General features: G+C 34.8%; 1 protein-coding gene across 9 annotated transcripts in view; it reads right to left on the bottom strand.

Annotated features, from left to right (window-relative positions):
• SCAF8 (SR-related CTD associated factor 8) overlaps positions 1 to 12819 on the bottom strand; it is a 201047-nt gene that overhangs the window by 140303 nt on the left and 47925 nt on the right. For all 9 annotated transcript variants that reach the window (XR_016395260.1, XR_002642778.3, XR_016395263.1 and 6 more), the window contains 5 exons: positions 12091 to 12170; positions 10228 to 10345; positions 3848 to 3979; positions 3482 to 3594; positions 1843 to 2036 (listed from right to left, as the gene is read on the bottom strand). Coding sequence is in view for 4 of the 9 variants with exons in the window: in XM_089922180.1 (XP_089778306.1) it covers positions 1843 to 2036; positions 3482 to 3594; positions 3848 to 3979; positions 10228 to 10345; positions 12091 to 12170 (637 nt within the window). In the remaining 5 variants the exon portion in view is untranslated. The remainder of the gene's footprint in view (positions 1 to 1842; positions 2037 to 3481; positions 3595 to 3847; positions 3980 to 10227; positions 10346 to 12090; positions 12171 to 12819) is intronic.

Raw genomic sequence — 12819 nt, 5'->3', positions numbered from 1 at the left:
CACATCACCTTTTCTCTCTGACCCTCTCCTCTTGTTTCCCTCTTATTAGGACCCTTGGATTACACTGGGCCCTTCTGGATAATCCAAGTTAATCTCCCCATCTCAAGATCCTCATTAATCAGATATACAAATGTAAGGTAACATATTTACAAGCTCCAGTGATTTGGACATGGACATCTCTGGGTGACCACTATTCAACCTACCACCAACCCTTAACAAATTTCTGGACCTCTTTCACTGAACAGTTCCCATCTCTTCATTACTCTGTTCTACATATTATAGCTGCCTTAATCTCCCCAAAATCTGTTCCATGTTTCCCCTACTCTTTTGATATTGTCTCTCTACAAATTTTTCCCATGGACAACTCCATTTTCCCCCCCCAGAAAGTAATGAGTCTCCTCCATCCCATGAGAAGGGGACACTTGATTCTTAGAATGTTACTGTTTGTTGATGTTTCACAGCCCCTGGACTACTCATGAAAACTCATGTTCTAAGAACCAATGGGGAGAGAAACACTACCACATGTGTTTAAAATGTGTTGGGACCACATCAAATTGTTATTGCTTCTCAGTAGAGTTTTGAGGTAAAAGACAAGATATACTTCTCACTGTATTTTCTTATGTCCTTTCTAAATTTTTTAATTGTGTGTTTTACCCATGAAAATAAAACAGCAACAGAAAATAAATTCCACGGTCAATAACTATGTAAACGGTGGCAACGAAACATGACAAGTTAGGTAAGGAACTAAACGAGAGACTCCACGTAAAAGCCCATCATAAAAATCGTTATTCTAAATGTCCTAATAGTAATCATGGGAGGAGGCATAGTTGAGATTTTACGATCAGACTTTTGACATTATTTATCAGACAGCACGAAAATGTTTGAATTTTGTCCCTCACCCTAAGGGATAAATAGAAACTTTCAGAGTTAGGAATGTCAACATTACTAAATTAACAATGGCTCTCATAATCAGGTAAGATTCTGGAAAGATAGCCAAGGCTTGTTCAAATGGCTAGAATTTAGTAAGATGGCTGTCGCCTTTAATCCTAAGCCTCGATTTCTAGGATGCTTCAGCATTATAAATTATACCAGTTATTCATCTATCTCCATGGCAGAAGGAGTTTATTTGGATACATTCAGAAATTAGATAACCTGATCAGTGTTTCGCTCTTGGCGAAGAATGACAATTTACTTCGTTTTATGTACTTTATCCATCTGCAGTCTGTTGATTCACCTTAAAAGTCATAACCCGCTAAGAATCGTTTAGGCAGAATTTGGCACTAATTACAACTTATTTTCCTAGACCTCACATGCCTACCAAGTCAACTCTCCTGCAGCACTCTCCCAAAACAAACTCCCACTACTACCAAATGTGTTCTTATCATACATTATAGATTAACATATAAAGGAGGGAAAGTTTTTACGAGAGAAATCTCTTCTTCAGTACTGATCCAGTAAGTTTATAATTAGCTTTAAAATCTGCATGCTTTCTATAATAATTACTCCTACAGACCTAGTGTTCATAATTGGTTAGGACACTGTGCATAGAAGTCACGGTGTCCATGAAACAGACACGAGGCCTAGGACACTTTATAAATCATTAATCAAGTCATATTTTCTAACTAGCATTAAAAAAAAAAAACTCTCAATGACGTTAGTACTTGAGTAGAAACTGCTATTCCTTTTCCTTTTCTCCTCTATCACATTACAAAACCCAAAAATATAATTACTCATATACCAAACCAGTTATTTAACCTCTTAGTCTGAAAATAAGGTTGGGAGACGTTGTAACAGATACTGTTTTCTCAATGTTATTGAAACCAAAGCTTGTACGTCACTTACCACTTAATGTTTTAGATCTAATTGGAGGCAATCCCTTCTTCTGTCGTTCTTTCTCCCTTTCTCTAGCTCTTCTTTCACTTGAGTATGAACGTGATGATTTCCTTTTTCTTTCTCTAGAGCGAGAGCGTGATCGCTTTCTGTGTTTACGCTTTCGAGAACCAGATCGTGACCTAGACCTTCGTTTTCTTGGTGATCTACAAAAAAAATCTTATTTTACTTCTAATGACAAAGTTATTCTTCTATCGAATTTCTCACTTGTAGGTGGGGCGGGGGTGAGACTGTCTGGTATTTAGCTACCTTTTAAAAAACATTCAAGCATAATCAAGTATCAAACATGTATTTTCTCAAATCTCTATACTGCTTAGGTCCACACTAGTCACAGATGTTTGTTTGCAATGATTCTTACTGAATCACAACCACAAGGAAGAGTAAGAGAAAGAGATTCTAGCAAGGCCTCACTTTCTCTTAGGGTCTTCCAACTCTTTTTTCAAACAAGAGTCAAGAACAGGGATGAAAGATGGAAGAAAACAAAAAGATTCTTTAGGTGACAAAGATGTTACATTCTTAAAATTAAGAAACAAAGAATGTTTTCAACAGAACATTAGGCCACTATACAATTCTGTTTACAAGTTTTCAATTTCTAAAATCTCCTGTGCTTGACTTTACAATATAATGTGATACTGAAATACTGTTTCTTTTTTCCTGTCAGTCATATGCCATTGAACTCTCTTCAAAATACTTAGTAGGGAGGTGTTGCTAAGACAAATAAAGAAGTTGCTAAGACAAAGAAGTTTCAGCACTAACACTGTAATTCACTGTAGAGAGGTCAGCTTAGAGAAAGATGAACTGACAGGCTCTCATCTGCAAGAGGCAAATACAAGTAAGTTCTTGAAACACGTAAGAAATGACTGAAAAAGTCATCAAGGATACTGCCTCTCTTCCAGCATTCGCTGTTCAGATTTTCTGGGTATTTGTGTGTAGAAAATAGGGCATTAAAATGTTAAAGATTAATGACTTTAAGTTTTAAGACAGTTTATAGCAAAAACAATATACACATGCTACAAGAAAATTTACCAGGTTAAGAATAAGGCACCTCCAACTCAAACCTGAATGAGCATGCACATTAATGAGCCTCAGCCACGTTGAACAGCCCACAAAGAAAACCATTTCTAGGATATGTTTTGTAACAGTCTGATATGCCTAATGTTTATAAAAATAATTTTTGTAGTTTTATTTTTATAATCATTTTTGGTATTATGAGATGAAATGGAATGTGAGAAATACAATGGAGTTTCTAATACTGTTCCTCTACAGCTTGATTTGAGTGTTGTTCAGAGGCAATAATACCCTAAGCTGACTATCATGATGTTATTAACTAAAACCAGATATAACCCCAAATCCAAGTCTCATGATACTGCCATGACTCATGCAAATTATTCAAATGGCCACAGCCACACCCAATTAAAAACAGAACACATATTTTCTGTTTTTTGAAGTTCTGAATTACTTCTTCCTGAGAGAATGTCACTCTCAGAAAACATTTTCTTTAATTTTGATGCAAAGAAATAAAGGATGCAAAAAAGTAAAGCCAACAATTTAAATGTTCGCACACAGCTATTCTTAAATAGTATTGTAGAACCTTGAACGAGATCGTGAATGCGTTCTTGATCTTGAGCGAACAGCCACTTTCTTTGCTTCCTGTTCAAAGATCTCCTCTTCTACTCCATCTTGCCCTTCATCTATATCCATATCCTTGAAAGTCAAAAGAACAGCAGACAAAATGCCTGGTTGAGATTCAGTGTGTATTGGTAATTCTGCCTTACAAAATATTCACCATAGTAGCATTAATGACTAATAGTAAAATGGTAAGAATGTGGAGCTTAATGAGTAGGAAAAAACCATTCAGGTTTACATTATTTACATACAATAAAAATTATTACTATAAGATTTTTTTCTGTAATTAATTTTATAAATTTATGCCCCAGAAAAACATTTACTTTTTTACCTGCTGCTGAATATCTATGGAATCATCCAAATTTGCTTCAGGTTCAAGGAAATGCTGTTGACTGCTCCCTTGTGATGGTGACACGGAATGCTCTGACCCAAATGTTCCTTCTTGACTATCCTGAGGAGTTGCCTATTGAGAATGTACATAAACACACAAACATTGGGAAATAATGAATATTATGAATATTGTTACAAATGAAACATCACAATTACAATTTTAAAAAGGAGCCCAATACCTAAAGAAATCCCATTACATCTTTTATGATCAATCTAAAATGGCACTTTTGTATAAATCCAAGTTTACTTAAAAGCACAGAATACCTCCATAAAAGGGAGATATTATAACACTAGAAAGAATGGTAACATAAAGTAGGTCTCCAAACAAATTTTATATTGTGGAAAATACAAACTACCAAGAATAAAGGGACTGTATCATGAATGATATATAAAGAACTAAGTCACCCAACTGCACGTGTAGAAGCAAAACGAAGCTCAAACCCCAATATCAAAATCACTGATCTTGCAAAATCAGTTCTCAACTTGGGTCTTTTTCAACCTCCACCTCTAGAAATTGACAAAAGAGTATTAGGAAGTACTCAAATATGTAAAATATTTCAGAAAGACTAATAAAAGTTAGGCAATGCAGCCTAATTATAGGAAAAACTAAAATTTAAACCTTTTTGCCCCCCTAGGACTAGAATTACAGCAACTTGCTATAGGGATACTGCTTACATGGTACTAATCACTATGAACTTGACTAGCAATTACATACACTATGGTGTTAACTAAAACTGAGAAACTGATTATTATGAAGAAATGACTCCCTAGTTAAACATTCCTAACACATGATCTCACAGGTGTTGAGGATTAGTAAGAAGAGTTGGTACACAAGTTGGGAACTATTATAATAATTAACAGAAAAGAGCAACTCAAAACTACTGTTCCCTTGCTACAAACTCTGTGATTGTGAACCAAGTTACTCCAACTCTGAATTTGTCTCCCTACGTGTAAAAGGAATACCACCACAGTGATTATAAAAAAACAATATTGTATTATAAATTTCAAAGTTGCTAAGAAACTAAATCTTAATTGTTCCCACCACAAAAAAGAAATGATAATTATTTGACATGATAGAGGTGTTAGCTAACACTACAGAGGTAATCATATCCCAATATATAATCATATCAAATCAATATGTTGTACACCTTAAACTTACACAATGCTATATGTCAATTATATCTCAATAAAATTATTTTTTAAAACTTACTCTTACTCTAATTACATTTAAACTGAAAGAAAAGAAAGCAGCATAAAAATTAAGAGCCAAAAAGAGCATTAAAGAACTGTTCCAAAAAAAAAAAGGAACTGTTCCAAGTGTCTTAATTTATGAAGGAACAGGCTCCCCAAAGACAAGTGACATTTTCAAGGTTTAGAAATAAATTAAAGCTAAAATCAGAATTAAAGTTCTATTAGTCTTTATTCCACAAAATTGACCAAAGAGTTGGTAAATAAGTATATGTTTGAGAACAAATCAAAATGTTTTTAAAGCACAGTCCTGGCTTATGCCTTTAAAATGGTACAATAAAACTAAAATTCTTAACAACACAGCAAGATAATTTTCAACTTTATCCTGAGCTGTATTGTTTGCTCCTAATTCAGTACTCATACATCCTTCACATTATTTACTTCTTACCTCACCATTCACCTTGAGCATCCTACCTACCATCCACCCACTTGTTTTTCATCTTTGATTTTCTATTAATGGTCAACCCTTGGTGTAACCAGCAGAATCCACTGCAACCAATGCTAGTTCTTGAGGTTCTTTTTTGAGCAGTTTTACATATTTGAAAAGGTTGTGATTCATGACTTTTATTCTTTCTTAACAATCTTATGAAGAACAAAGAGAAAATCTACTTTTAATATTCTACCAAATTTTATCTTATGATCTTGCAGTTAGCATTAATTAGGTCCACTGGACCCTTAGCTATATCTAAGATATGTTACGGGATCTTAGAGGTCTTATTTTCCTATATACTGAAACATTTTGCCATTTCATCATCCTAAGAATTATTCCATTATTACTCATCAATTACTCCCAACTGTAGCCAAAAAGACTAAAATAATAACAAAAAAAATGGGATTGTTGAGAAGGGTGATTCAACAGTGAAACCATCATCATTCAGTTTTACTGCATCACCAAAACCACTGCATTATATTTCAAGAAGGTATAAATAAGACTGGAGACATATCTGTAGTCTGCTTTTAGCTTTCCTTGGACAATGGATATTTAGATGTTTCATTTTCTGTCCATAACGGCAAAGAGAAGAAAACTGACAAAGAAACGTATTTCACAAATTTTTTTTTTTTTTTTTTTTTGGGGCACAAAGCCTGCGGGATCTTAGCTCCCCGACCAGGGATTGAACCCACGCCCTTGCCAGTGTAAGCGCAGAGTCCAAACCACTGGACCACCAGGAATTCCCAGTATTTCACAACACTCAGACAAAGCAGATGATGAATGCAAAAAACAGACAGCAGCATTCTAGACTCTAAAGGTAATGGTGAAACTTAATGTTTAAGTGAAATATCAGACGGTGAGTTTTCAAATGACTGCATCCCAAACGTATTTCTCAAACTCAAGAACTGATGAGCGAAAAATGTATCTCTAAGGACAAAAATCTCTAAGGGTATTTTCATTCAATTAGTCATTCAACAGGAAGGACTTCATCTTATAGTATTTTGGAACAAGAAGCTGGACTGTCTGTTTTGTTTAAAGAACATGTGACATTTGAACTTAGTTGACATAAAAAGGTTTGCTATATTTCAACTATATCAGAATTCCTAATTATGTTTATTTTCCCCTACCCCTTTAGCTTCGCTTTTAAATTATTTGTAAGATGACTAAAAAATATTTTTAAAAAACCAAAAAGACTCCATAGGACCCAGGTGGCAAATGACTTTTTACCCTGATATACTGATATACGTCCTTAGAATACATCCTGGTATATTCATCTTTAGTTTCTTCAGCAATGTCTTCAGGCAAAGCATCAGTGATAATACTGAGGGACTTCCCTGGGGGTCCAGTGGTTAAGAATCCGCCTTCCAATGCAGGGGGCCCGGGTTCAATCCCCGGTCAGGGAACTAAGATCCCACATGCTGCGGGGCAACTAAGCCCACACCGCAACTACTGAGCCCATGTGCCACAACGAAAGATCCTGCATGTCGCAACGAAGATCCCACGTGCCACAACTGAGACCCGACGCAGCCAAATAAATAAATAAAGATAATATCAAAAAAAACAGAAGACAAGGATAACAGCAGTTAGCAGAGACTTTTTTCAAAGTTGGATTAACATTCACTAAGTATCACATTTTGATCCCTTATAAATCTACTTTCCTCTATTTTTTTCTGTATAAGTGGCAGGAAAGACTTTGTCAAAAACCTTACTGAAATCCACACATGCTATGCTACACCTACAGCATCTTCCTAATTTATGAGTCTAATAACCTTACAACATCAACCTCAGTACCCTGAAATGCAACTCACGTCTCTTAATGTATCACCCATCTTAGTTATCATGTTCAATTCTCCTCTTTCCATTATATTCTCCTCTATAAAAAACTACTGAAGCGAAGGAAGTTACATATTTCTGATATCCCACTGACAGCTCTTTATTAAGTAGCTGAATCTTCTATAATCTTTTTATTCCTAACATTCTTTTTAAAGCCCTTTTATTAGTCTTATCATTTTCATCATCAGCATTTCATTCTACGACATCTTTTGGATATCCTGATAAAACAATTATCAAAATCATAACTCCAACTTACTCAAGACCATAGAAATCATTCCTCTTATGATATGATTGTTAGTCCCTTCACAATTCAACCATTCTCAGAAAGTGCTCCCATTTTCCACTGGTTTTCCATCATTAGATAAAAGACCTCAACCCACACCCAAGTGTGGTCAAGGCTGCAAGGAACAGAGTGGCACTAGCAAACCTAATCTTTTCTCTGAGGCGCTCTAATAAATTTTAGGCAGCCACACGGAGCTTACTGGTAAACAAAAATACTTAATTTTTCTGCATGTTTCACCCCATCTTAAATACACTAAAGGCAACTGGTTTGATAGAGCCAATTACACAACTTATTAAATTTGTTACTCTGTTGATATTTACTTTTCAATTTTAAATTTGTGATAGGCTTTAAACACTATTCACCTTATGCATTAGAAAAGTTGCTTTTTTTCTTCACTACTCCCTTTTATTCACTGCTTATTTTTGAATAAGGAAGCTTTTAAGAACATCTACTCCTTTCAAAGAGATCTTATTACTATAGCTTCTAAAATTTTGGAGATGGTATAGAGTAATCAACTAAGACCAGAGTTCTTTTTTCTGTTTTTGGTTGGTGAGATTCTTAAAACAAAATCACTCTCAAGTTTTTAGTAACTTTCACTTCAGTAACTTGGTGTTAATTACAAGCTCAAGCTCAAGATCCAGGTCAAGAGTACTACACCTTTACTGTCTCTGCTAAACCTTCATTCTACTGCTTCTGCTAAAACTTCTGAAATGAAATTGGAACTAAGGCAATGCAAAAGTGTCACATCTATAGCTGAACAAATCTGTTGAGATAAACTCTTCCATTACTACTACCCCTTGCCTCTGTAACAGCTCTGACAACCTGTTTCTCTTCCTTGAGTCACAACTTATGTTTTTCTTTAAATAACATCCAGGTTGTTTTTTTTTTGGCCACACTGTGTGGCATGTGGGATCTTAGTTCCCTGACCAGGGATCGAACCTGGTCCCCTGCATTGGGAGTGTGGAGACTTAACCACTGGACTGCCAGGGGAGTCCCCAAATGTTCTTTATTGTGCTTTGTCTTCAAGTTTCTGAATTCTTAGGCAGATATATTTTATTTTCTTGACATAAAATAGTGCACCTACCCAACTACTTCTATCAGAATTATTTCTACAAAACAAGGTATGGAATTCCATTCTCATAATTCCAGGTACAAGTTCCAACATACAAACATCATCAAAATCCATTTTACAAGGACTTCCCTGGTGGCGCAGTGGTTGAAAGTCCGCCTGCCACGGCAGAGATCAAACACGGTTTCGATCCCCGGTCCCGGAGGATCCCACATGCTGCGGAGCGGCTGGGCCCGCGTGTCACAACTGTTGAGGCCCGCACCCCTGGAGCCCAGGCTCCGCAACAAGAGTGGCCCCTGCTCACTGCGGCTAGAGGGAGCCCACGTGCAGCGGCGAAGACACAACACCGCCAAAAATAAATATATTTATTTTTTTTTTAAAAATCCATTTTACATTTACTCTTTGCATTAAAAGGACAAGTTCGGGGACTATCCCTTCTAAAGTAATCCTCCCTCTTCCATATTTCCGTAGTCCTTCATATATATCTCTATTTCAGAAACCAGGATTCTGCCTTGTGTTCATATAGATATATGCACTTCATTAGAGAAGAGCTTACTTGAGGCCAGACACTTCTCTGTTCATCTCTGTATGTATTACCTAACAATGCTCATACTTTAAAAATATTTGTGGTATTGTATTAAATTCATTAGAGTCAAAAAGGTTTGATTAGGAAGAAGTGTGAGTGGGGGTAATTCCCAGAAACTCATATCCAAACAGTTTAACATCCATAAGTATTTCTCATATAGAGCAAAAAGAGGCTTTGTAATGGATTTAACCCTAGCTTCACAACAATTTGACATATTTTATCAATTCTAAGGTATGATTTTTCTTTACATTTTATCACCCTGAAATTTAGAAGATTCTTAAAACTCCAAGGGATGTTATATATACAAGTATCTAAAAATTCTTAGCTATACGTAAAATAATGGTGGGTCTTAAGACTGATGATATATGATACTGTGTACTTTAACAGTAGATGTTTCGATTTCACTAAGCTTCAATTTCCTACAATGTAAATGAGATTCAAAATACCTATCGCATAAGCATTAACTGTAATCATGCCTAATAAAGCTCTTGCCACATACTAATAACAGTCTAATTAAAGACAGCAATCTATTTTGTCATCATCACCACCAACAACAGCAAAATCATCACTATCTTGGCTTGACAGGGAATTGAGAGGAAAGGAAAGTTTTCAGCTGTAATACTGAAACACCATCTCTGTCTTCTGTTCTCTAATTCCAGTATACTGAAATTAATGTTCTCAATGGATACATAAGTTGCCAGTAAACATTTTGATTACCAAAAAACAAAATGAAACAAAAAAACACACAAAAACTGTAAAGGTCCTGAAAAGACTGATCTCCCTAGTAATAAACAGCTGAAGAAAAAAAAAATCACCAAATGACAGACTGTACAAAGCAGTAACTCTAAAGACCACAAGATGGGGATATAAACCTTTTGAGGCTGTTGCTGTTCTAGGAGTTGCTGTCTGAGATGTTCAAGATTTTGCTGCTGTAGCTGTTCTGCTATCTGATGAAAGATGGAATTGTTCACAGATTCTGAAACATGAGAACTAAAAGGAAAAACAAGTGGAAATGTATATTAAAATCCAATAAAGATGATAATAACTGAATATTCGAAAAGAACACCCCAAAATGCAATTAAATGGAACATACTCTACTATTATACTCTATGTTTACTTTTGAAATATTAACACAGAAAACAGAATACCTCAGAACATTAATACATTAAAATAGAAATATACTCTTCAATAGTGTTTCAATAGATGGATCACATGTTAGAGATACTCTGATGAAGATCTGATATTACTGCCTCACAGTATTAAAATACATATAAATTAGTACTTTTTACATTACAGCATTTTAAGAAAATCTCAATAAAACACTTATAAAAAGAGTTAAAAGTACTTAAGCATTGTCACTCTAACTCCTTCTAAACTATGAGACAGTGGGAAAAATGTTCCATCAATCACTATATGTGAAATCTACCATCATAATTGATTATACACTTCATAAAACTAATCTGCTTCCTTTAGAAAAGCATTCACATTATTAGGTATGTTAACGGAAACAGTGTTTAGATAAGAGGAATTAATAATTTAACTATACTCTGGGAAATTCACACCTGGAATACACCTGGAATTCTGGGTGCCACAAGGCAAGACATGAACAAAAAAGAGGGCATCCCAAAAGGGGCAATCAGGATGGTGAGAAGTCTTGAAACAGTTGGAAAAAAGTGTACTTCATCTGGAGCAAATAAACCTAAGGGGAAGAATGATACCTATCTTCAAATACTGGAATGGCTATGTCTCAAAAGAAAATGGAGCAAATTTGTTTCCTTGCTTCAGAAAGCAAAATGGATCAGTGTATAGAAAGCAAATCAAATAAGATTCAGTAACAAAAGATCATACAGTATTAAAAATTACCTTCTTGTCATAGAAGGCATTAAAACAATGGATAAATAACCTATACAGATGGTTAAAGGAGATTACTACATTGCTCAGGACACTAACCTACATAATCTCAAATGCTTCTTACAACTTTAGAATTCATAATCTAAAACATTAGTTTTTAATTTTTTCAAGTAGAATGTCTGTCATAAGCATATAATTGCAATTTTACATATAAGTATATTTTTAATATATTATCACAATATAGAAAACTAAATAACCACTGAAATAAGATTTCTAGAGGCTTTCCCCACTCATCATCCCTTTCTAATCCTCCCACCTTCCACCCCTGCTCTCCAACATCCTCCTTCCCTCTGGTCCTCTCATGAACCCTCACCGAACCTAAGGCTCTGCAGAACTGTATCACTGATTTAAAAGAAAAACATACAATCCATTTCTTTAACAAACAAAATCCCTACAACCCTATTCCTTACTTCTGATTAGTCTGATCTACTCCCAGAATTTAGTGTACTTCCTAGTAGTGCCCACTGGCACTAGAAGCAAACGTCTTTCCTATAAATATTCTTACAACGGAGTTAAATAACTTAAAGCCTAATATAGACAACAGAAAATAACACAACTAGATTTATCAACACATCAATTTTCCAGTAAAGAATCTTGATATATCCCAATTATTTACAAAGTTCTTAGGAAGAGTCAAAATAACACAGGGAAGCAACAAGCAGCAATTCTACCATCTTTCTGTAATGTGAGAGCTCAAGAGCCTGAAATAATAACTCAACTCACTCAAAGTACACTTAGTAGCTCAATGGCAACGTCCCATACAATGTTTATAAAGATAACAGAAAAAATTTATGGTTTATAAAGAAAAACATAATGACTCTTACAGTTGAGAAGCTGGAATTTCCTTTTTGGGTTCTTCACTATGCTCAGAATCTTCCCCAAAATCAAACCTATCCATCAACTTCTAAGTGGGGAAAAAAAAAAAAAGAGAAAGAGACAAATTTAAAAGTGCTTTGCACAAATAAAAGTTGCAGATGCTATTTTGAAGGTCACTGACATCCCATTAATTTATCTCTTATCATTTAAAATGTAAATGTTTCATATCATTTTATTGTTATACTCCAATAAAACATTTTATTTGAGTGGATCTTTACTTTTCTTCAGGGCATTTTGACAGACATTGCCTTATGAAGCAAAACAATCATGACATGCAGGATAAATACCAATACTCTTAACTTTATAAAAGAGAGGATTAGGATTAAAATAATTAAGTGGCTTGTCAATAGTAACAGAGCTTGATTAAAAAAAAATCTAGAACTATAATCAACAGATCTGTTACTAGCGCAGTTCTCTCAGAACGCTCCACTGTCTTCTAAATGGTCAATTTAAAGACTTTTTGGAAGCTGCAGGCTAAAAAAGTCTAAGTAATAATCTAATAAATCAATATTTATACTTCTATGAAAATAACAGTAGCAGAAATAAAAATAATACAGGTAACACTTCCAAAGTATTATAATATTCCCATAAATAGCAAGAATATTAAGCATATCACACAAGTTAAACAAAAAAGATTTTCAACTTTAAAAACACTATTCTTGGGGCTTCCCTGGTAG

This window comes from Delphinapterus leucas, chromosome 12 (genome assembly GCF_059928025.1).
Source record: "Delphinapterus leucas isolate spDelLeu-1000000601 "Yukka" chromosome 12, BTC_Dleu_Yukka2, whole genome shotgun sequence".
In the NCBI taxonomy this organism is placed as follows: domain Eukaryota; kingdom Metazoa; phylum Chordata; class Mammalia; order Artiodactyla; family Monodontidae; genus Delphinapterus; species Delphinapterus leucas.
This window is presented reverse-complemented; position numbering and strand designations above follow the sequence as displayed.